At 38.6% G+C, this 26,439-nt stretch overlaps 1 protein-coding gene across 2 annotated transcripts in view; it reads left to right on the top strand.

Moving 5' to 3' along the window:
- The window catches only part of LOC133528226 (hemicentin-1-like), a 189,280-nt gene that overhangs the window by 132,913 nt on the left and 29,928 nt on the right, over window positions 1-26,439 (top strand). For both annotated transcript variants that reach the window (XM_061865505.1, XM_061865504.1), the window contains exons 9-10: window positions 21,607-21,737; window positions 22,391-22,550. In XM_061865505.1, coding sequence (XP_061721489.1) covers window positions 21,607-21,737; window positions 22,391-22,550 — 291 coding nt within the window. The remainder of the gene's footprint in view (window positions 1-21,606; window positions 21,738-22,390; window positions 22,551-26,439) is intronic.

Here is a 26,439-nt window from a genome sequence, read left to right as displayed (position 1 = left end):
ATCATAAACCCTCTATGATGCCTTCGAAATCCGTAAATAATAGCTGTGGCGTAATAATGGTGTACTGTTTTCTTACAACAAATTATCTGTGATAGTGTTGTAATTGCTTCATAACTACATCAAAATTGATTTGGTAATAACATTCAAATTTGGAACATATCTGAACAATAAAAGCAATTCGATTTGACATCTGTTCTAATATCAGTGGAGATGCCTTTTTGTTCGAAAGGAAATGTCAATTGCATACAATTTTGACAAATCTCGCATGTTAGTTTGTTTCTCCAACTTTAGTTTGTCTCTGAATTAATAAAAAACTACGGATGCGTGACATGCGTGAAAAAAGTTTTCATTTACCGCCATTTCACATACAGTTTATTTTTGAATTAGTTTTAAGAATAAAATGAATTTGTTTTGTTGTTTTTAAAGTAACTATAGCAAAAAAATCATATAAAATGAGCGATAAAAATATTTCGGTGACGCCACCACATATCCGCGAGTTCCGCCAAGAGAGCAACGATCCCACAACCCAATGTTGGTTGTAATTTGGGTTAGTGAATATTATCATAGAAGTTTATAATATGTGTGTAGATAAAATAGTGTATGTAACAGTACATAATTAGGCATTAAAACACTCGTGTGATCCTTTTAAGAAACTAACTTCGTTCGTTCCTTAAACCCACACTCGTGTATTTTAATTCAATTCAATTCAATTCAATTCAATTTATTTTTATTTCGGACCATGTCCATAGTGTTAGTATACATTCCCTTAATCCTATGTTAGTTAACTACTATACTAGCTCATAATAAATTATACACCAAGCCTCTGGATCCCATATGTACTCCCTCCCAGTGTTTCCAGAAGGCGCAAGCAGGCGATTCTAACACTAGGCGCAAGAGGCTGTTGGAACTGTCCCGCACGCGACGCATCAGGGAGGCAGTCCTTTTGCGTATTATTGCACCAAAGCAATCAGTGCGCGCCTCCGCGAACATACCTGACGCGCTACAAAAGCGAGGCAGTCCCAACAACATCCTGAACCCATTGTTATACTGGACGCGCAGGGCATTGAGGGCCCTTTTAGTATAATTTGTCCACAGACTGCACGTGTAAAAGGTCTGGCAAAACGCTTTAAATAGCGTTATTTTGACATTCCCATTACATCGTGCAAACCTGCGAGACAACATATTACAACGTACCGCCAATGCCCTGCGCTCCCTCTCTATATCTACGTCGTCCTGGAGATTATCGGTCACCCAGTGTCCGAGATACTTAAAGCGCGTTACCCTTTTAAGAGCGATACCACACAAGCTGACAGGTGGTAGTACGTCAAAGGCCTTGTTACCTGCTTTAAAAACTAACAGCTCGCTCTTACTGGTATTGTACCTCAGACCATGAGCGACCGCATAATCTTCACACACCTTTAGGAGTTTCACTAGCGCACTGATTGATGGACACAGCAGCACCATATCATCTGCGTAGCTAATGTTATTCACCGTGGTGCCACCTACCGAACATCCGATATTCGTGCTGCTGAGTCCAACAATCAGCTCATCCATGTACAGATTGAATAAGCGCGGTGAGGTAAGTCCACCCTGCCTCACCCCGCACTCCAATCTGTACACGTCCGAGTGCGCGCCCGCCCATCTCACCTGGTTGGTTTGATGCCCGTACCAATACCGAAACAGGTTAATCACTTCCCTCGGAGTGCTCGTTCTCTTTTCCATCTTATCCCATAATATATCATATGAAACTGTATCGAACGCCTTTGATAGGTCCAAAAAGCAGGTAATGACGGGAGTTTTCCCTTCAACATAATACTTAACGGTATGCTTGAAACAAAGAATGGCGCTCTCTGTTGACAGGCCCGGTTTGAAACCAAACTGCGCATCTTGCGTTTTAATGTGTTTCGCCAGTAAGTTATCAAGCAAACCGTCAAGTACCTTGGCCACCGTGGTTGCCAGTGATATTGGCCTATAATTGGAACTATCTGAGGCGTTCCCAGTCTTATTTTTTGATATTGGAACAACTATCGTTTTCATGAGATCCTCCGGAAGATGACAATGGCTGATACACAAGTTAAATAACAGTTTGAGCACTCGAGGTAAGTGTACACCCGCATGGACCAGGTGCTCTATACTGAGTCCGTCATGCCCCGGGGACTTCCCTCTGGTCATGGACTTAATGACGTGGTCAACCTCCTTGAAAGAAAACCTTACTTGTACATCGGAGTGACGACCATCAGCAGAGAACACCCGATCCACCTGTTCAGGAACCTGCTTTACAGTCTTGAAGGAAGCTCTGAACAAATTAGCGATGTCGACCGGTTCACAAAAGCCATCAACCGCCGCGGGGACACCTGCTTTGGGATTCAGTTTATTGGTGTGCTTCCAAAATTTTGCAAAGTCTTTGGCTTGGTGGTGAGTAGCTAATATGTCCATTTTAATTTGAGTCTGATTGTCCTGACACCACTTCAGCCTATCCTTGAAAACCTTCCGAGAAGAACACATGTCTTCATAAAAAGGCCCTGCCCTTGGTTTCCCAAAAAGATGCCACCGCCGAAAGTACATCCTCGCACGCGCATGAGCTTCCCTCACGTACTTATTCCAACCCACCACCTGCTTGCGCTTACACTTCTTGGTTCTATAACTCATTTTTGAGGCTATCTGCAAACAATTAATAATGTCCGTGTATAACTTATCTAGTACAATTTTATGGGAAATGTCATTACAAAAATTATTACTGCATTTAATACATTCGCTAGGAAAGTCAATTTCTTTCAATTTTTCATTACATATTTTATTATACAAATTTATTTGTTCACAGTCTCTCTCGCCCCACACATACTCACTAAAATTATTATTGCACTCAGTTATAAACGTATTAACATTATGTATGGACATTTTAGTTTTAACAAAGACAGGAAAATGATCGGACCAATAAATGTCATAATTTACCCCCACGTTCGTGACAGTCAGCCACGCCGCTTCAGTGACAAGGCAGTGATCCAGCCACCTCCTACAACCGTGAGCTTCGCTCACATAGGTGTATGTACCTGAATCACTGCCCAACCATTCCAGGTCGGCGCACCGCCACTCCTGTTCTGTACAAAAAGCATAAAGTTCCGAGTAAAATGGTTCACCCGGATGGGCATTAAAGTCTCCGAGGATAAAAACACAGTCCGCATTTAATGACTCGATAATTGCACTTACTTCACTAATGCACTCTGTAAACTCGGGCAAGTTTGATGACTCATCGGTAGGCATATATACCGAGAATATTAATAACGAACGTTGGCCGATCTTACCACTGATTGCTGCCACACGCACGCTACTGCACTCGATCACTTTAACAGACGTAAACAAACCCTTCTTGTACATCAGCGATACGCCGCCGAAAGGTCTTCCTCTTAAAATACCCATTGATGTATCCACGGCCGATTTACTAGTATATTCAAAGTTATTATCGATGCTCCCGATATAATCCACGTCGTGAGGCAAGAGCCATGTCTCCTGTAGGGCTATGACGTCGGCAGACTTACATAACTCTCTAACCCCATCCACGGACCTCGTCACGGATTTACAATTAAACGTAACTAATGTCAATTCTGCTAAAGATTCGACAGCCATAAAATATAATTATGTAAGTTACTTTAATTCGTTACTATTCGTCTTTCTACTTTTAAAATCAACAAACTTACGGAATATTATTCCGTCTGGCCATAAGTCTTTATTCATAAAAACGGCGAATTTATGCCGCGGAATAAGCACCTTGTATGAGTCATACGGTCTCTGCCTTTGTGCAACTATTTTCTGTAGATCGACGCGAACTTGGGTATTTTCAAAAATGTATTGGCTAATATCCGCTATTGATGCATCCTTATCTACATTATCTATAAAAAGCGGGATCTTAGTATCCGCTGCCTTAAATGAACTACGCGGATGCGTTACTGCCTTGCCCGTCATTCCTACAAATCTGTTTCTCAACCTGTTTCTTTGCATTACTGTCCATTCGCTATCCGGCGCGCTCAATTTCCACTCACCTCCCGCCGCCACTAAACCAGCATAGGTTTGTTTACATTCCGCTGCATTAACCAAAGCGGGCCTCGGCGATGATCGCTGCGCAGGCGCGTCGACATGGTTCGCGACCGTATCAGTAATCGGTACGCTCCCGCGTTTCTCACGTAGACCCTCTCCCTCACACTCGGGCGCAACCGGTGAGTCAGAAAACGCGTTAGTGGCCGAGTTCGATGCCTCGGTTATGGTATCGAATCTATCGCGCTTGTTGTTGCTTTGACGTTCGGACACATTCGGGTATTGTACTGAGATAGATCTCTGTGTCTCGCATGTTACCGGAGTCTTTATACCGGCTGAAGGAGATGGCATATTACTTTGTTCTTGTAACTCGTTTGATTTTAACGGCTTTGACTTTATTGACTCATCAACGTCCGTTTCTTTGTTTGATAAATGTAACATTCCTAATGGGCCACTATCCTGTGAATCCAACACAAAACTCACCCGATTTGTATAGCTACCACGTCGATTTTTGTTTTCGAATTGAGCACCGTTATCATAGTTATTTAACAACGAAGATTCCTTCCACTGTATAAATTCTTTTTTTAAAGAATCACATTCCATCTTTGTCGCATACTCTCTCCGAATGGTATCAATCTCTTTCTGTAAAATGATAACATCTTTTAACAATCTCGTACAGTCGACGTGATCAAACGTTACAGGTGGAAGTCTCTGCAGGTCTCTCGCGACAAAAATAGGCATCTGCTCTGGGTGTAGACGTCTAATAAGGCTAACCATATCCTGGATATTTCCATTTAACTTTTGCTTTCTTCGCACTATGTTCCGGTCATCTGTTTTGATAGAGTCAAACAGCAGCTTTTTTGCTTTGACTACTTCCTCCTCCGAGAACGCAGTGGAACACAAATTAACAATACTGTCGTCCTTCATCACCTCGACTTTATTCTGGATAAACGCCAGAAGCTCGTTTATCACTACATTACAATTACTGCACTTCAACACGTTAGAGGTCATTGTCCTCTCTTAACCCGACTCGAGCGGCGCATAAGCACGTACGATCGCTTTGGCGCGTAGCACAAGACTGATGCCTTTCCTTACCTTATTATGTAGCAGTTACATAAACTACTATTAATAATCTAACTATAAGTAAATATTTTACAACTATACTTATACACGTTTACTAAATATAAAACACCTCACCAAAGTCACCCTCCTCACACATCTGGAATGGTGCCCAACATGCTGGCGGCGTTGCCCCTTTGCACCGCCATACTTACTTGTTGGGCTGTGGTCTCCCGAGGCACCTATTAGTCGGACTTTTATGTATTTTTAATGTCGGTAGAACCTAATCTCAAAATAAATATTTACTAACTACCATTCAAAATCAAGGATGCTTTAAAAAATAATGTTTTCTTTGAGCCATAACTCTTACGTTGTCACATCAAGTTCAAAAGGCTTTAACTTCTGTAACTAAATTTAGTACATAAAATATGTTTCATCTTACGAAATGAAATATTTCCAACAGTTATTTTGTTATAAAAGTTGCTTTATAGTTTTATTTGCAATCATTTCGGTCTTGTGGTGACGAAATTGGTAACTTCATTTTGTTGATTTCTCTTGGTAAAATTTCTCTATTGAGAAACACATCGAAGAGTATCTAAATTAGAATTTTATACATCTAGATGCCTTTTAGAAAGTTCATCCTCACTTTCTCGACACGTGGCAAACCAAGAACAAGGGGGCATCTCGCTCGTTTTTGTTCAGAACGTGCAAGTTGTGGAATGAGCTACCTCCTGAGGTGTTTCCCTTGCGCTATGACATGGGCTTCTTCAAGAAGCAGGTATTTAGGGTTCTCAAAGGTTGGCAACGCAAGTAGCTCCTCCGATGTTGCTTATGTCAATGGGCGGCGATGACTGCTTCCCATCAGGCGGCTCGTCTGCTCGTTAGGTGCCCATTACATTAAAAAACCGGCCAAGAGCATATCGGGCCATGTTCAGAGTAGGGTTCCGTAGTTACTCTTCCGTCACAATAAGCTAAACTGGAGCTTAAAGTATGGTAGATTGTTAACCAAGGGATGAACTGTGGGTGTACGTCTTTTTACTATGAAGGGGAAACTTTTTGCGATAACCCAAAAACAGCTAAACTGATCATATCCGCTATAGTTTTCATTTAATGTCTTTCTTAAGCTCTACTTCCAAGATTTTTTTCATATTTTTTGGACCTATGGTTCAAAAGTTAGAGGGGGGGGGGGGGCACATCTTTTTTCTTTCGGAGCAATTATCTCCGAATATATTCACTTTATCAAGAAATGTTTGTTGAAGACCCTTATTAGTTTTGAAAGACCTTTCCAAAGATATCCCACACTGTAGGGTTGAAGCAAAAAAAAATGTTCACCCCCACTTTACGTGTAGGGGAGGTACCCTAAAAAAAACAATTTTTAGATTTTATTGTACGACTTTGTCAGCTTTATTGATTTATATATCCATGGCAAATTTCAGCTTTCTAACACTAACGACCACGGAGCAAAGTCTCGGACAGACAGACGGACATGGCGAAACTATAAGGGTTCCTAGTTGACTACGGAACCCTAAAAAGGCTATGTTTTAATTTCATCGGATTTTCATTGGTTTACCATTGAATTGCCGACAGACATTTAATCGAATATATAGGTAATTTTAATGGGTAGTTGACTTATTTCAATAAAATTCATCGCATTTTCATTTCGGGTATTTTTAATTCATTTTTTTACATGTAATGTGTGGCTTTTCTGGCCATGATTCGTTTTCTTGGGGGCCGCAGTTCTAACTTAACCTAACCCACTTCTGGCAACAGTTCGTTTTCTTGGGGGTCGCAGTTCTAACCTAACCTAATTCACTTCTGGAAACGTCGAAGAAATGAATTGAAATGTTTTGTAGTTATGCCAATTAAGATATTTGGAACAAATCAGCGATTAAGTAATATTCGTTAAATAGTATTTCTACGTAGTAAGATAAATAAAAATAAATAATAAGTAGTTGAAATAAAATAACGCCAAACAATATTACTAGTAAGTACTAAAGTTTCGATGAATCGTTATCGATGAAATAATATTCGATGAAAAGGTTGTCGACAAAGCAAGGGTACACCATTTTCATTACTAAATACGGCTGTTAGGCGTATTCTGTACTGAGGTGAAACTTTCCATCTCTCGAATAACCGCACCGGACTTGTTGGAGCTGATTCGGTCTAATTACTCTGTGGTGGAGGCACAACATACTAAAGGCAGCAACGAAGTTTATATAACGCGGAATTTTAGAGTCAAACCAAGCTAAGTTTGCAGCGATTTTGATGGCCCAGCCTGTGCAAGTGATATGTACGTCATAATTTCATAAAAGCTTGACGTTTAAAATAACACTTATACTCTCTGGGCTGTCAAAATCACTGCCAACTGCTGCTGCTGCTGGTTTGATCATGAACCATTCATCTGATCAAAAAGTGTGTGTATGGATAATGTCTAACACAAAACAGTGTGTAAATCCTATACGGGCAATAAATTAAACCAGAAATACAATTTATCCTGTAGGTAATCATTAATTATGAAGGTTTTTAAGTTACACTTAATTTAGACCCCGTACTTAATTTTTTTTAAATTTACCGAGCAACAATGTACTGCAAACATTACAAGACATAACCTGACATGACATTACAATTTACGAGCTTTATAGGTATAGTAACTACCAACAAGCGTTAAAAATTACTATAAAAAGTTTGTATCTCGTAACATGTGTATTGCTTTACATGGCGGGCCGAATAATTTTGTATGGTTAATACTTTATTTGTATTTCTAAGCAAAATTTATCTCAATATACTTCTCAGGTCCTATTTATGCTACGCCTGTATGGAATTTACACACGGCATAGGCAAATCACGTAATATATAAATAAATAGCGTGCAGCTTTCTATTTGTGTGACCGCCAGCTTCACTAGTTTAGTTTTGGTCAGAATTAGTTTTCGGCGTGGATATCAACCGTTGGTGTTGTCGCACTAACAGCTTTAATTACGAAAACTGAGTTCTCTTGCGACGCGAGCTTAATACCTACGAGTTTGGACCCTTGCTTACAAATGTTTCCAAATTCACTGAGCCAGTGAGTAGCACATGAGATCTGATAGCGCAGACGTTCAACTACGTACGTAATACTAATAATAATGAACTAAGTTCAATGTGCAGAAGACCGGCATATAACATTTATTGCAATGAAGAACGTCATAAGGTAAGAAATCTCGTATTTGTTACATACTTCGCTCAGACACAGTCAGAGAGGAAGACTTTCACTCCTGCTCTTGCGACCTTCTATGATGGAGTATGTATACAAAACGCAAGACTCAAACGCGACGAAAAAGCTCTTCCTTTAGTGTAAGACCTGAGTGGACGCTCGAAGCGGAGCGTTCTGCGGGGCGTGCAGGGTGGCGTCAGGCACACAAGTGATTTGAGCAGCGTGCACTAAGGCCGCTCCTATACGTTTGCATTTGTTTAACATGTACGCCACACGCCCCGCCCCGCTGCACGCCCAACTCGAGTGTCCACTCAGGCCTTACACTTATAGGTCTTCTCTACATTGAACATACGTGCAAAAAAAATAGCTAAATCTCAATAATATCTAGCGTTTGTGGTAATAGCATAAGTCGAAAAAAGTGTTTTCACAGCACATGTTGGTGTTAAATAAAATATAGATACGCGGTGGTAGCCGAGTGGACGTGACGTCCGACTTTCAATCCGGAGATCGCGGGTTCAAATCCTGGCTCGTACCAATGAGTTTTTCGGAACTTATGTACGAAATGTCATTTGATATTTACCACTAGCTTTTACGGTGAAGGAAAACATCGTGAGGAAACCTGCACACATCTACGAAGAAATTCAATGGTGTATGTGAAGTCCCCAATCCGCATTGGGCTAGCGCGGGGACTATAGCCCGAGCCCTCTTGCACGTGAGAGGAGGCCTGTGCCCAGCAGTGGGACGTATATAGGCTGAATTATTATAATTATTATACCTATAAGAAGTGCCTCGCAAATAACATTGAAAAAAAGAGAGATCATTCGTCGCAAATATTTCCATCATGCCTTGCGGCGAAGCCATCGAGGAAATTAGATATTTTTTACATCCGTGGCAGTGACACTGACTGACATTAGATTATTTTGGAAGCGAATGTATGTACTTGTTTTGCACCAAAAATTACAGCTAAACAACATAGGTAGGTAGATAGACGTTATAATTTACGACGTTTAAAATAACACTTGAATAGCCTGTGCTATTAAAATCGCTGCTGAGTTAGCTTGGTGCGACTTTAACCGAATTCGTTTTTAAATATAAGCTCAATATTTCAATCATAATTTATGAGATAGTTTTCCATGTTCCATCGCCCACACTTTTACCTGACAATTACGATTACTAATTTTTGAAGACGTGGCATTATTCATAAATGCGTGAAAAGCCTCATTTAGATATATTATATTAATCGTTTTTTTATCCTGTCATTTTGTCATGTATTTATATAAGAAGAAAATAAAACGAACATTATAATAAACTGAAGATAGTAAAGTTTTATTAATGACCCGGATAGTCCACCGTCAGTTTGTAAACGTTTTGCTGTTAGTTCATTTAGATGATTTTTCGTCCAGTTGAACTTCTGCACTATTATTTTGTATGCCTTTTACGTAAAGTAGCCGTTCGAGTCCAGCATACAGAATTACAGATACCGCTTTACTATAATTAGTTTATTAAAACGTAACCATTTTGTTTATCTCGCATGATGTAATTTAATTTAGTCTGCAAATGTTGAACTGAGGTTAACCATGTTTGTTGGATGTTAATTTACGTTTTTGTTAGCATGAATTATTAATAAACTTGTTTTATCGCTGGTATACAGGGTAAAATCGAAGACTGAATTAGCTTCTTTTTTACTTATTTTTGGTCTAAACGCAACGTAGTTGGCTACGTCCAAAAGAGAGGTACTGTGCATATCATCTCGCTTTGTGTGGTAGGAAACAGCACAGCGGATGTCATTCCAGATCTAGAGCAGAGCCCAACTAGGGAAGTACCTCCATCTTACAGAAAACCGCAGCCATATTATACTAGACCCTGACCCTACTCATAGTTTTGTGTTCCTGCCGATGAGTAGCTAAGTAAGGTTGCCAGAGCTCAAGGAGGGTGCGGAGTGTTAGGGTCGGCAACACGCATGTAACTCCTCTGGGGTTGCAGGCGTACATACGCTACGGAGACTGCTTACCATCAGGCAGGCCGTATGCTTGTTTGCCATCGATTTAGTATAAAAAAGATAAATAAATAATGAAGAAATATTATAGGACATTCACACACAAATCAACTAAGCCCCACAGTAAGCTCAAGAAGGCTTGTGGTACTTAGACAACGAAACATAATATACAAATACTTAAATACATAGAAAACACTCGTGACTCAGGAACAAAATATCTGTGCTCATCACACAAATAAATGCCCAATGATTCTAACCCAGGACCACCGGCTTCATAGGCAGGATCACTACATCATTAATTTTCATTCATTTATTTCATTCGATTTGCTAGTAATTGCCGATACAACCTTCAGAATAGAGCGTACTTCCATCTTAAATGCTGGCAGCATACTTGCAGCCCCTCTGGAATTGCAGGTGTTGTTTACCATCCAAATGTTTTATTTTAATGTCTACATGCCTTCTTTTTTTGTACTACGTTGTGGCGTAAATTAAATGCATTTTCTTTCTTTCTTTTATGAGCTGCTTCGTCTTCTCGTTTGCCTTCAATATCATTAAAAAAATTGTTATTAATTCAGATCACGTCTAAGATTTCATCCTGTATAATAATATGTAGGTCAAGAGCAGCCGCAGACGGAGCTTACACCGACTCCGGTCGTCACTCGGCTTGTAGGATTAATTTGGCTTTGTCCTTCTTAGTGGGACCGCTGTTCGATTTGTTAGAAACAATGTCCATTACTTGTAACCTCTTAGTATTTGCCCAAAGCTTTTAGTACGCAGGTACTTACCTAAAACAGGACCCTAAAAATGGCAATAAAAGTTTTAAATGGAGACATGGCTTTAGACTAGGCTCTTTGAAACATGTCCCGCGAGTGACTAACAGGCAAGTTCGAGTTTTATATCAGATCTGATTCCAATACTGGCTTATAACCAAAACTTAAATTGGCCTGTAAGTAAAAATAAACGAGTTACGGTTACTTTACGGTTAACGTAAAGTAGGATTTGAGTAGAATAAATGTAAATTGACCAATATATTTACAGTACATAATATATGGTGCTACTTTCCAGCACGTGTGTAGGAATGAGCACTTTCTGTACATATGTCGAAACTTTAAAGAAAGAAACATATGTATCTCCCTTCGGTCGTGTTTTAATTTATCACCACTCGTTGCGAATTTCCTATACGCACGTGTATCGTACAACGTTTTACAGTACATATGGCTCTTTAAAGCTTAGACATATGCACGGAAAATGCTCATTCCCGCACCCGTGTAGGAGAGTAGCACCATATGTACTGTAAAACGTTGTACAGTCAGCATCAAAAGTAGCGGATGAAATAACGCGCCAAAAGTATCTGACATCCCGGATAACTTTTCTAAATATAGATATATTTCTAAAACTCATGTTCAAAAGTATATCTTTTACAGTCTTAGTTGTTGTATATTAAACACATCGCTTTTTGTTTAGCTGTTACAGAATGGTAGATACTTATGAAGCGTTATTTGATCCGCTACTTTTGATGCTGACTTTACATGTGCGAATAGGTAATTCGCAACTCGTGTCGATTTAAAACACTCCCTTCGGTCGTGTTTTAATTTATCCTATTTTCTGCACTTGTATCGTAAATAACTATTTCATATGTTTTGCTCAGAAAGTGGGTCGTTGTTGGTCTAAAAATTGTGCAGAAAATGATACGTATCTACTCTAAAGCACTGTGCTTTCTTAGTGCGTTTTTTTTTTCTTTTTTTTACGATAAGCAATTGAAATTTTTGTTTGAAATGGATTTGTTTTACAATTTTAATACTGATAATTAACTCCCCATTACATTAATAACGATATTTTTACCTAAATTATAGTATCTTCAAGAAACACTACTGAAATCAATACTTAGGCGTGTTTTTTAAATGCACATGTAGTTTACTTTCATCGTATTCAAAATGAAAAGTAGAGTGTTTAACTCGGCCGAAAAGCACCAATTTAGTCTCGGACTATTGGCGCTCTTACTGCGTTCGAGCGCCAAACTACCTGGACAGAAATGGGTGCCTTCCATCCCTTCATTAACAATTTACTATTGGTATAGTCTAAGGCCGCCATATCACTGAGGCAAACATGAGAGGAGACGTGCAGAAATCAATCAGGAACATTATAAATTATAATGTTATAATACAAACTTAATTTTCATTTTATTTTTACAATGATTTTTTTGCGGTACTGGAATCTGTTTGTGTTGTAAGTCCAGCGCAACAGAAAAGACAACCAATGATATTGGTTGATTCCTTCCGAATCCATCTACATTATACATATGTGTATATCAACGTCATATCCCTATTTGTTAAGTTAATAAAATATAGAGTAGACACTTTTGATGCGTCATCTGATCCACTACGGTGCTAATGCTAACATTACATATATTTTTTGTACATTTCGTGAAACTTATTACAAAACCAAAGGCCATTAATTATCAGTCCAGAGTGATGTTGTTATTACGTGTTTTCATTGTGAAAATAATATTTTTCATGTACAGCGGCTACTCGCTTAAAAGCCGTCCATGCTCGACATTTGTCATCTTTACAGCTCAAAGCCAGCCCTAAATACTTTATTGTAATAATTATTGCGGCCTAAATAGGGCCTAACCGAAGTCAGCATTAATTGGCCTTTGTCTGGCCGTCTAGCCCATCTAATTGGACGTCCTAAAAGTTTGAGAACAAACTTTTTGGTATAACACAATAATCGCCATTTTTATTTTTATACGTTTAAAAAAGTGATGTTCTTTTAAATGATATAAAAATTTTTCAACCTCGGCTTCTAAGGGATGAATTTTGGGTGCTTCGGAAAAAATCGTCTAATTTGGTGTCTACTATCACCGTGCAAAGCGGCTGGCTTCCATCTTAAAGAGCAGCTGTTTTTCATAATATGCATGATGACTATATCAAAAGAACACTACTATAAGTACCTATACATACATACTTAACATATGTATTTACATACATCTATTTATCTAAATAATACATTGTATCCATTTATAACCATGTATTGACAAACAACGATTTTTAGAAAAAAAACAATGACGATCAATAGACGGTAGAAATATAGACGAAGTAAATACCGAGCTATACACTTAGGAGCAAAACTGTCCCAGTAGTAGCATATTAGGAGAATGTGGAGAGGTTGATGTCGATGAAGGGGAGGGGCACATGATTAATACATAACAGTACTCCTTGAAATTTTCTACAAATCCGCGTAACAAATGATGTACTTGGCATTTACGGTTATTTTGTAATTACAATCGAAATGTAGAAAAAAACACATTTTTATTTTTTCCAATATTTTTATTTCCTCCTATGGAAACTCCAAATAGGGAACCATATATAATTAAGAAATTCTGCCACTATAAAATCATCATGAAATTGTTTTAATGGGGCATATTTTTGAATTTACTTTTAGGTGCCTTATAGTTCGGTGCAAAAGTGTACCATTAAAAACAGCCATAGAAAGTGTCTGTTAGTTCAATGTTAAAGACGACTGTTATTCTGCCATAACTAGAAAACTATGTTCACGATTTAAACAGTCGATACCTCATTTTACTGAGGCTAAATTTCTTAATTATGTAAGGTTTCCTATTTGGAGTTTTCATAGGATGAACTAGAAATATTGGAAAAAATAAAAATGTGCTTTTTTCTACTTTTCGATTCGAAATTACAAAATAACCGTAAATGCCAAATACATCATATGTTAGGCAGATTTGTAGAAAATTTCAAGGAGTAATGTTATGTATTAACCATGTACCTCTCCCCTTTGATCGACATCAACCTCTCCATTTTCTCCTAATATGCTACTATTGGGACAGTTTTGCTCCTAAGTGTATATAGGTATTACCTTACTTTCGTAGTTTACCTACGGTTGTTAAAACACAAAATCATTTCTAAGAAAATCTTTTACGTTTATTTTTCTCGTGTCAATTTTCTAATTATCTATCACCCGCTATTCCGGTCCATTTAAATATTTCGAAGCGAAGCTTATCTCAGCTACCGTTTTCTTTACATCTGTTTGATCTCATTAGTGAAAATTGACAAAAACGACAAAAATTCTGAAACGGGACAGTTAATTCCGTCAATTGGAAATGTGGATTACCGTCTATTAGATATGGCATTGTGGGTAGAAACAATTAATCACGCACATGGATAGTTAAAAAGGAACACGATGGGAGACGCTGTTCTGATTTCTTGTTTTGGGGCGTATATTGAAGTTTAAATTATAGTAACTTAAATAAAATAGGTATAATCCAGCGTGTGCGAGGTAAGTGTTATGAATTTTTCTATACGCTCGTAAGGCCCAATGTGCAGTACAATGTACATAAATTTTTAGGAGCCTGTCGTGTCCCGGGTAAAGGCCTCCCCCAATCTCTCCACTGATATTTGTCCAGTATTGTGTCTGGTCACTCATTCAAGAAGGAGTCCAGTTCATCCCGCCATCGCCGATGAAGTCTGCCAGATCCCCAATTCCAGTTTGAATGCTACTTTATTTGGTTCATAAATTTATATATTTATAAGTTTATATATGTCTTAAATAAACGAAATTTATTCCAATTTATTCCCTTCGAGGCTATAGGCTGTAGTATGAATATGAGTGATGCGCAAACTTGTATGTTTTATCTAGTAGCTGGTGATATATTCTTCGGACACAACGGAACACGCTATTACGACTAAGGAAATTAATTTCCAAATATAAATAAATTCCATTTGCTTCTGCCCGACGAACCGTAACACATTTAGAGCGGGAATTCCCTGCGCGAACCGTTTTGGCAACAATTTAAGCAGGAATCGCAAATGTTTATTTGTCGCGACGCTTCGGGCGGCGTCGTTATAGGTCGGTAATGGCCAATAAAATGTCACCGCTTCCGCAGATAAGTGTTCACCTGAACTGCCTTTGCAGTTTAAGAGACGCAAACAAACGCTTTCAGCCGCCTTCATTCAGCGCCTCGGTCGGTAATTACCACACTATCCTTTCATGTTTTATTCTGCGTTTTCGATTAACAGACTCGCGGGGAAAAGTGAAAGAAGCTTCGGTTTATTGCGAAGGAACTGTCGTTACTTGTTTTGCAACAAATAGTGTATCTGTCATATGTTTCTTTAGTACCGTAATATGTACCTACTTGTTTGCTCCCCAATAGTTAATTTATACATTAAAATTTAAAACTGTATCACAACCTGATTAAAGTGTTTTTTTAGTCTAATTTAGTATCCCACTACTGGACAAAGGCTTCCCCTCGCTTTTTACACTCAACCCTGTCATTTCCGCTATCTTCTTTTCGGGAAAAAAGAATAACATTTATTTACATATACATATTGGGTATAACGAAAAAGAATTAAATTAATGAAGCAAAGTGTTACTACATAACAATAGTGATGGTCTTCTTTCGGTCGGCAAAATATATATCACCATACAACAATATAATATATTATTTAAAAAAAAACGAATTCTAGAACAAAGTGTTTCACATCGCCATAAAACGTAGAAAAACTAGAATAGACGTCACACTTAATTTTTTAATCACAATCGGCTATACTTCTTAATAAATAACGTTGAGTGAAAAAGGGACCCACTGATTACCAGTTCGCCGGACGATATTGGCCTGTCTGTTATTCGCGATTGTCAGCTTTTGCGAAGCCGATATCGTCCGGCAAACTATTAATCAGTGGGCCCCTTCAGCTTTTGAGATAGCCTGTCAGTTGACAGGCCGATATCGTCCGGTGAACTGGTAATCAGTGGGCCCCTTCAGCTTTTGCGATAGCCTGTCAGTTGACAGGCCGATATCGTCCGGTGAACTGGTAATCAGTGGGCCCCTTCAGCTTTTGCGATAGCCTGTCAGTTGACAGGCCGATATCGTCCGGTGAACTGGTAATCAGTGGGCTCCTTCAGCTTTTGCGATAGCCTGTCAGTTGACAGGCCGATATCGTCCGGTGAACTGGTAATCAGTGGGCTCCTTCAGCTTTTGCGATAGCCTGTCAGTTGACAGGCCGATATCGTCCGGTGAACTGGTAATCAGTGGGCCCCTTCAGCTTTTGCGATAGCCTGTCAGTTGACAGGCCGATATCGTCCGGTGAACTGGTAATCAGTAGGTCCCTTCAGCTTTTGCGATAGCCTGTCAGTTGACAGGCCGATAACGTCCAGTGAACTAGTAATCAGTGGACCCCTTAAGATCTTTATTGACTCTCGTTAACAATTCTGGCAATTCCTCGCTTATTACGAAATGGTTTGTCAAAGTGGCGAAATTCTCCAACTTGGGAAGCAAAACAAAATGATCACTCGCAATAAAACCAATTTTTCTCACTTTTTCACAAATAACGACTCTGTACCTATAAAGTTTGCGTAGCCATAGAAATGTTCTTAAAGTTACTTTTAAAAGGTAATCGTCTGATGCGTTTTCCTTAAATGAAAACACGTGGCTAGTGTTTTCGATTTTCCGTTATCGCCTTTATGTTTACTTAGATAAAACAATATGGACATAACCAATTTCTTCGTAAGTAAGTTTTCTGAACAGAGACAAATAATAATATAGTCTGCATTGCTATAATTCAAGCCACCAGTATGTGCATACGAGGCACACGTCACAAATTCAAACCTGCAGCAAAACTGTCGGGGTTTGACGACGGAGCAGCCATTCCCAGCACCAACTTCACCTGACCATGCATTGCAGAGATGTGAATTATTATTACTTTTTTATGCATTATTGTCATTATTTCTTTGTTATAATTAATTTCGAGTTTTTCTATAATATAGTCTGTTATATTGCTCCTGTTACAGGTATATTCGAAGTCTCAGATGCATATCATATAATTTGGTATAAGTACCTTTTTGTCTTCAATTTTTGCCGTTAGTCTCTCCCAGAAACCTCTCAAAGAGGTTTACATATTGATTAAGTCCTAAATACATGTCACACTGCCTTATATAATAAATTTAATCATCGCATCATGTAACTACACTTAAATCGACCGTGATATAAACGGTGATTACCTTTTATATTTTTTTTGAGCTCCCGATATTTCGACGCAGTTACATGCATCTTGTTGTTGTGTGTTGTTGTTAAGTCTAGTGAAAATAAACGTGATTTTTTTTTATACTACGTCGGTGGCAAACAAGCGTACGGTCTGCCTGATGGTAAGCAGTATCCGTAGCCTATGTACGCCTGCAACTCCAGAGGAGTTACATGCGCGTTGCCGACCCTAACCCCCTCGTTGAGCTCTGGCAACCTTACTCACCGGCAGGATGAGTAGGGTCGAGTGTTATTTGGCTGCGATTTTTGTAAGGTGGAGGTACTTCCCCAGTTGGGCTCTGCTCTAGATCTGGAATGACATCCGCTGTGCTGTGCCCTACCACACAGAGCGAGATGAAATTCACAATGCCCATACCTCTCGTGAATCATTCAAAACTGTTATCACAACATGTAACAGAAATGAAATTGTATGTACCTATATAGTATGTAAAAATTTCACTGTATTAAGAGTGTAACGAAGAAGATGCAAAAATGTACCCGTTACTATTATATTGTAAAGTACGTAGGTAGTTTTATGTTTTTTACTTCGTTAGGAGACTATCAGTTTTCATAATTCACTTGTCTTTTCCGAAAGGTATCATCGGTATAGATTTTATCCCTTAGGCTCATCGTCCTTCGGGACGTAACACGAGGATTTACTGGCAGTACCCAGCTATTTGCGAGCAAGTTCCAGAATTTTGCGAGCAATCGCTAGGGTAACCTACCCGCGATCTTTAAAACTTAAAATATGTTCTTGATTTGATATGATTTGACTTTTCTTCAACTAGAAACGTCACTTTTGAAACTGACAGAATAAATCCATAACAAATCTTTACTCTGTATCTTTAGGTATTTAATTAAAAGTAAATAAACAATTTGTAAATTTTCGGGTAGTTATAACATTTGTCGGTTACCGACCAAATACAAAACTGCTTGGATCTGTCACTGAACGACCTGACTTTAACCTACATTATTTGATCATGTAATGTTTTCATCTACCCTCAACTGGCTTAAGGAGTCATTTGAGGGTAGATTTTGTTTACTTTTATTTCAATACCTAAAGATACAGAGTATAGATCAACTTTATAACCTGTTGTTACAATCAGAATACGCCTCACGTTGTACTGTGTATAGATCGTGTCATTCACGAAGACGCGTGCCTTGACTCGTATGTCATGTTATTAAAGGTTAAATTTGACAAATCTGCACGTCATCGTGGATGACACGAACTATACGTACTTAAGTACAAGATTTTCGGAGGATTGTTCTATTTTAACGGTTTATTACGCTTTTGACTTTGTTTTGTAATGACCTTGGAAATCGCTCACGCTGATTAATGCAGGCGAAATAAAATGAAAGGCGTGATTGAGATGCTCAACAATCAATAAAACGATCGTCTTATAAGATCGTAACGTAAAATATATTATTTCCGAAATTTTTAAGTCAAAATCCTTAGTTGAATTCAATTGAATCTGTTTTTGTCAGTTGTCAATGTTAACAAAATTAAATTATTTTGATCCAACAAAAAAAAACTATTTTTAATACAATGTTCAAAACAAAACCTGTGGCATGTAAATTTGTATTACAATATAAAGCTTTTTAGTGGAGTACCGCGTTGAGGCAAGAAAGCTTGCTGAGTTGCCTTAGTAAGGTACGAGATCGAAAAGCTTGATTATATCACTATTGTATACAATACTTTTTCTACAAGTCATCTAAAATAGTACTTTTTTTACTATTAAACCTAAATAATTCATAAAAATTGGTAAGTCTCTCAGTAGACAAAAATGTGGTACAAAAGACATAAACGCGCAACCCCCTAGCAGCGTCCGCCCACCCGTCGCGCCGTTTATGTCTTTTCTATGGGAGCGTGGCGGCACGTGATTGGTAATTTTTTTTACAGTTGACTACAGCGTATCGAAATAAATATTATAGTTGAGATGGGATGCCATACATGAAAAGTACGCAATAATAGTTTGGTATATGAAATCTTAATTCAACCATTACAGACGACGAGTAGAAAAATATTCTTTTTTTTTATTCCTAATACTGTATTGTTCAGGCCCCACCTGTAGGTATATTAGTGCGAGTTAGTTGAGACTGTGAGTAAGGGTCTTCCCACACCTATCACGCGAAAAAGACGTCGTTGCGTCGTAAGGCATCGGCCAAGCGCCGTCTTTTTTGCTTTTATTGCGTAGAAATAAAAGCTTTTTGTATGAGCTTTTGCCAATTCCGCATCGATATGTGTGGGGAGATGTAGAGTCAAAACAAGATCAGATGTTTAATCTTCGAATGCCACTCCCGGGCACCATCGCCTGGCGCTAAAAATATACAGTTTTAGGGGCTATCATTAATCGCAGATTCAGCAGATGCCTTTGTGAGGTTCAACAGTATCATACTCAGGGGCTCTGTTCTTCGGATGATTATAGGCGAAACTTTCACATAACAAATACTTATGGCGTTTTACATACTTTTATTTAGCTTCCCTGCATATAGTTCGTGTCATCCACGATGACGCGCAGATTTGTCGAATCTAACCTTTAATAACATGACAATAGGAGTCTAGGCACGCGTCTTCGTAAATAACACGATCTGTACAGTCACGTCTGAAAATATCGGTACGAGAAATGTGCCAAAAATATGTATACACTGCCTTAATATAAGGGCAATAAAGTCGTGTATACATATTGTTGGCACTTTTTTCGTATCAATAATTTCAGACGTGACTGTACGGTCAACATGTGTCCTTCAAATATTGTAACTTATAAGTTGAAATTTGAAGTACTTCCTTAAAATTAACAGGGACGGTTGCTTTTCTATACAAACCTAGACCCGTATAAGTACATACATTTGCATACATTCCATGCAATAAGTATGACGTGAGTATGAGGAGCTCTTAAAGGCGACTCCGGTTGGTTAAATGCCCTTAGGCAACAGTATATTCCAAGATAGTAACCACCCACTATATCTCCTTAATACAGCTTATCGTATTTTTCTGCGCGTAAACCTTGCGTTGCGACTGCGTTTTGTTTCATTCAGGTGTTTCAAAAATGGTCACAATTTGTCAATGGTAGTCTGCCTCTTTCGCACTCATAAAACGTTCATATACCTACGTGATTGCTTCCCTTTTGCACACTTTAATTATTTTTTAGCGGAAGCGTCATTCTAGATCCGTGCATAACTTTCTAATTATCCTAGATGACTAAGATAAGTGAGGCATAATATGCATGAATAATTTCACACTCCTGAATAACTGAATTTCCAAAACTTAGTCTGCTGAAAATAATGAATTAAATCTTGGAACAGAATTGTCTTTGAAGTTATAATGAATCTTCTTAATCTTAAGTTTCTGGCAAATGAAACGGTTGTGCCGATTTGTGAGAAGATTTCCCGCGGTACTTCATAACAATATTATACATAAGACGAGAAAATACTAAATCCCAAGTATTTTTAGTTATAAACTTGGATCAAACAGTGTCAGTGTTTGATAAATGCCAACGAGTTTAGTGCCCGAGATGCGAATTTAACTAGGAACAAGTATTTGTTCTATATTCTAGGATATCTATAAAATGTCTTGTCTATTTTTTTTGTATTTCATTTTCGGGAGTATTGGCCATTGATAGTTATGCCGTTCTCAAGAATGTTCTCTTTTTTGTATGGGGAATGTTCTCGTGCTAGAATGTTCCCCATAGTAAACGGTGAACGTTCTGGAGAATGGCACAACTATAAGTCATTGGTAGACAACCAAACTCATTATCAAGTCTATATTATTTGTGGGGTTTTGAAGACTTCTCTTGCTTGATTTCGGGTTGTCACGCATTATTTGTCAATCTTGTTTGTCTACTAAAGCCGGCAATGTGCACATGAAACCCTTGTAGTTAAAAGCGACTCAACGAGGGTGGGAGGGGGTTAGGGTCGGCAACGCGCATGTAACTCCTCTGGAGTTGCAGGCGTACATAGGCTACGGATACTGCTTACCATCAGGCAGGCCGTATGCTTGTTTGCCACCGACGTAGTATAAAAAAAAAAAATCTACAGTAACCGCTTATCATCAAACAGATAACATTTTTGTTTCACCCTGATCTTTTATAAAATAACTGTTACCTGTATCACTTATCATTCGATGGAGATATCACACTCAATTTACATCTTACTTTCAATACACCTAATCACCCCACAGAAAGAAGCTGCCATTATAAGATAACGTTATTTAAAGTTTCGAACTTCAACTGAATTACCTAAACGAAATGTCCAGTTGGTATGTAAACCTGGAGACATGTTATGCAACTGTTTTTATCTGACAGATCCTCCCGTGGTGTCGCTGTCGCTCGGCAGCACGCTCAACCCCCTAGACATCAAGGAGGGCGATGACGTCTACTTTGAGTGCTCCGTCCGCGCCAACCCGAGGGAGCATAGGATATCCTGGTATCATAATGTAAGTTGAATTTTCAACCTTATCTTACCTTATGTACCTAACTCTTTACGCATTAAGTATGAGCTCAAGTTTCTACCAACAAAATCCAGTTTCAAATGATCGCCTGCGCGGCCATTGACAAATAATGAATGAATGAAATGCCGCTTGCTCAAAATACTCGTGTAATCTTAACACAGTAGTGTGGGTTAAAGTAGAAAAGCCTTCAAAGAACGGATACGTGTATATCTCAATTTAATCATTATTTGGCCAGTTGCCGTGATCAAAACTAGTGAGGAAAATGTTTCGGTCACATTGCTGTTCAAACGATCACACCGGTGGTTAAAAACGCACACGAGTAATGCCATTGCGTTAGTAGTCCGTCAGCGTATTTTAAGCAGGCAGTCGATCTTAAGGATAATTTCAAAATTACCTATTATTTTTACTTATTTTAAAATATTAATCAGGCAATAAGGCCCATATTATGAGCACTATAGATACATATTAAATATATGTCATAACCCTAAAACTAAACACTATTTTGACGATAAAATAGCGTAGTTTCGTTGAATCGTTTGCTCTTACTACTCCTACTTCGAAATACAATACCCTTCGGCAAGAAGTCGGCGTACTCGGTGGTTCTCTACTCATGATGATTTACTGTTTTTCTTTCCCAGGACAAGCCAGTGGTCCACAACCTAACGTCAGGCGTGATCGTGAGCACCAAATCTCTGGTCCTGCAGAAGGTGACGCGTGACCACGGCGGTGATTACAACTGCCGTGCCGCCAACTCGCTCGGCGAGACGCCCAGCCAGCCCACGCATCTTAGCATACAATGTGAGCATAGCAGAATATATACGACCGTCGCCGTCGGTTTAAAACTGCCAGAGAGTTGGTTTTAGTGTTAATAATTGTCAACGTTATCAACATTCAGTCCTACTAGTCCTGCAGGAATACTGACAGGGGCGGTTTAGGTATTGAGTTATTAAAATATGGCTAGGGCGTTTTTTTTTTAATTAAAATTATTTATGCGTTTAGCGCACAATGTTTCCATAACTGTGCTAGGATCTCTTTTTTTGTATTTATTTGGTGCACACGAAATGCACTATTATGAATATGACTCGTAGTGCGTAGATATGTATCTCGCTTGCACTCATTGGCCGTGAGATACCCGCGAGCCGTATCAAGACCGTATCATAAATAGGTAACATCAACATCATACAACAACATTTTAAAATCTGAATACTTACTTACCGTTGAAGTACTTTTCTCGGATATCTCAGCAATGGCGTTATGTCGTTTTGATTTCATGATCTTTTTGATTTAGAAAAATACCAGTGTCAAACTGACGGCTATCTGAGACTCTTCAGCGGTGGTATCATGGTCCCAGTTTTATCGTTTGTTACGTCATGCGTCACTTTCACACTTATATACTTGTTACAACGTGACAGGTATGATGACACGTGATAAAACAGCGATCATCTTAGCCCTGCTGAAGTGTTAATAAAATAAAATTGCGTTAAGGTAGGTAACAGTCTAGTGAAATGTTTTGCTGAACTTGTATGATTCTATCTACTACCATTTTCCATAATTTATTACTTAACATATAATCAAGTTTAAATGCTCGAATTCTCATCATTTTGTTATGTGACGTATTTAAAGTATCCATATTGACCAATTCCTTATAGTAAGTAATACTTAAGTAGGTACTTGTAAATTATTGTAACATTGCATTTGCAGCAACTGCTTTACAAAACCGCAAACATTAAAATGTTTACGAAAATACTGCAAACCGTCACAAACAACGTATAAAGACATCGCTAACTTTCTTTATATTGGCACGCTGCCAGCACCGCCACGTATATTGAATTCGATTTTCCCAACTTGCATAGATATCCTGCAACTTTAGAGGACACTAGGACATTAACTTAACTTTTCAGAAGAATCATCAATATGAGCTTATATTTGAACACGGATATAAATAAGTCCCTATATAATCTTTTCAGCGCTTAACCACTACACCAAAGCCTCAATAATATTCACTTTAGTATTCTTGATAATTTCAACTTTCTCTCTCTTTTCCAAGCTTGACGTCATTTTCGGATACTTTGCACTCAGTCACATCTTTTAGCACTACGTCCTGCCATTATGATTTCGGTTTACTTCTGCCTCTTTTACCGGGGATGGAAAGTTGTAGTGCTAAATTTCCGACGTAGTCTGGTGGTCTCCTTCTTACGTGGCCATACCATCGCAGCCTATTCTTCTGCATTTTGTCGGCGATGTCAAGCACGGCCATGCTGCCTCGCACTTACTCGTTGCGGATTTTGCCGAGCCTGCTAACGCCGCACATCCACCTCAGCATCTTCATTTCGGCAACTTGAATGGTATTCACGTCCTTTTGCGTAACTGTCCAGGTCTAGCTGCGATACATCAGTACGGGCCTTATACTCGTAATGCTGTTATATAATATATCAAACCTTTTACTTTGACCGGCATTCTTTTGACATAGATGACACCAGTTACTTCCCGCCACTTCAACCATACAGCGGGCGTTCGGTGCTGAATGCATTCTCATGACAAGACTCACAGTGCATTTAGTGAACAACATTACTATAAATGCGAGCATGTATATATGTATGTATATTATCTCTTTATTGTACAAAATACAAAATATAAATATGGCACAGGATAAGCAGTACAAAGGCGAACTTATCCCTTTAAGGGATTTCTTCCAGTAAACCTTTAGCAATCGTATTAACAGATTTAAAATCTGAATACCTACCGTTTGTTTCAACAAAACTATTTTATCGGCTACTACGTAGAGATATGAACTTAGTTTAGCAGTGAGCGAGTTAGGAATACGATGGGTAATTTTAGGTTTTTTATTTAGTTACACTTTGAATACTTAAACTAAAATTAGATTGATATCTAGCTAAGTATGTACCTAACCTATTTTAAGTTTATCAAATAGCCACGTTTCGCCAAGATAGATAGATCGGTGCAACGTTTACATCTCATTAAGTTAAACCGAGTAACTTGCCGTCTTAATGCAAGCGATTAATTTCAGGAAGCATCCTAAGTTTGGAACAATAATGAGGCAAAAATGTAATCAACGAAGCAAGTCCAAATACCCAAAGTTATTTTAGTAAATTAAGTACAAATCTTTCGCTTTTTGCCTAATAATAATAAGTGTAATAAGATTAGACTCTTCCTTTGAAGATTAATACATTTAATAGTCAGTCGGTTTTAATAAAAATGTCAAAGCTAATGAACAACGCCACGTAAACGTTATTAATCGGCGTAGTAGGAGCAATATTAATAATATGATGCAATTCTACATTGTTACACAACAGATCGTGCATGACACTGATCTTGCGTTATGGCCGCTACAGTAGGTACTAAAACTATTGTTTCACGATTATTCAAATCAATTATTTATTAGTTACGACTTCAACTGGAGCAGCGATAATGATGAACAAGTTGTGAACTAGTCGAATTTCATCCTAAAAGATGCAAACTATTGTTCACCAATATTTATATTACCAATTAAAACCCCTAATAAACTGACAGACAACATAGCGATAACAATAGGGATTTACTGCGCAAACCCCGGAAGAACCCTAAAAATTAAGTCTCCGATAAGTAAATTGAGACAAAGATTACTTTTCCGATCAAAATTGGAGTATCTTTTGTTCCCTATTGTCAACAGAGTGCTAATAAATTCCGTTCCATCTTAAACCGGGTCTTAAATCTTTCGCCGACTGCAGAATCAATCATTCTCGAAGAGATCCAAACAAAGATTAGTTACAGTCAACGGGTTGAAAGGAGAATATATTGAGATACGAATAATTCGCTTTTCGGTAAACAGGAGTAATTGATCCTGTCCCGCCGTGCTGGCCTCTACTTACTAAACCGACCAATACGCTCCCAAAATGGGTCACTGCCTATCAATTTAAATTCTAAACGACACTTTCAAGGGCCTCGCTAACCTATTTCATGCTAACATTGCTAACTTCGTACCTAGGCAAGTTTTGCTTTATCACAAGTTGATATTGAACTATCTCGCAAGTCCATCAATCAATATCGAGCTCTATTATCCTTTGGTATTAATTTACTGGCAGTTCTGATCAATGTGGCAACAAACAGGGCAAGTTCTATTAGGGCGCGGAGTGAACCGAGTGTCGGCGGAACCGCGGGAGTGAGCATCAATCATTGGGCGTAGGAGCCGCGAAGATTTACGCCGTCAACGTCACCGCGCACGACCATCTGAACGACGACAAATGTACGCTTTGTTCCAATGCTATTTGTTACCTTACTTCGTTTGTTCCACTTCCGCACTTTGTACTCGTGAACATTTGTTTGTATTGCTCCGTTACAAATCTTAACCTCGTAGCGATTTACTCGCGCCGCGATCGCTAAACTGTGCCGGTGTTAGCTTAATCACATATATTTTCATATTCGACTAATCCTTCGTAGGGAGGGTTGCTTTAACGTGAGCAAATATTTGAGAGTTTAATGAAAATCTAAAGCAGGCGGGAGCGCAGTTTTGTAAGTGTATAAATGAATCACGACGCCGACTGCGCCGGTTTCGGGGGGAACAGTCGGACGATAAAATTTATAATATCGTCTAACTTCTGTTATGATTTAACGAACTGAATTCGGGCTCTCTTTGTCTTTGTGTTAATTATTACATTCCTTCTTGTTATTGAAACGCGTCGCTTTGGGA

The sequence above is a fragment of the Cydia pomonella genome, chromosome 19, assembly GCF_033807575.1.
Source record: "Cydia pomonella isolate Wapato2018A chromosome 19, ilCydPomo1, whole genome shotgun sequence".
In the NCBI taxonomy this organism is placed as follows: Eukaryota; Metazoa; Arthropoda; class Insecta; order Lepidoptera; family Tortricidae; genus Cydia; species Cydia pomonella.
This window is presented reverse-complemented; position numbering and strand designations above follow the sequence as displayed.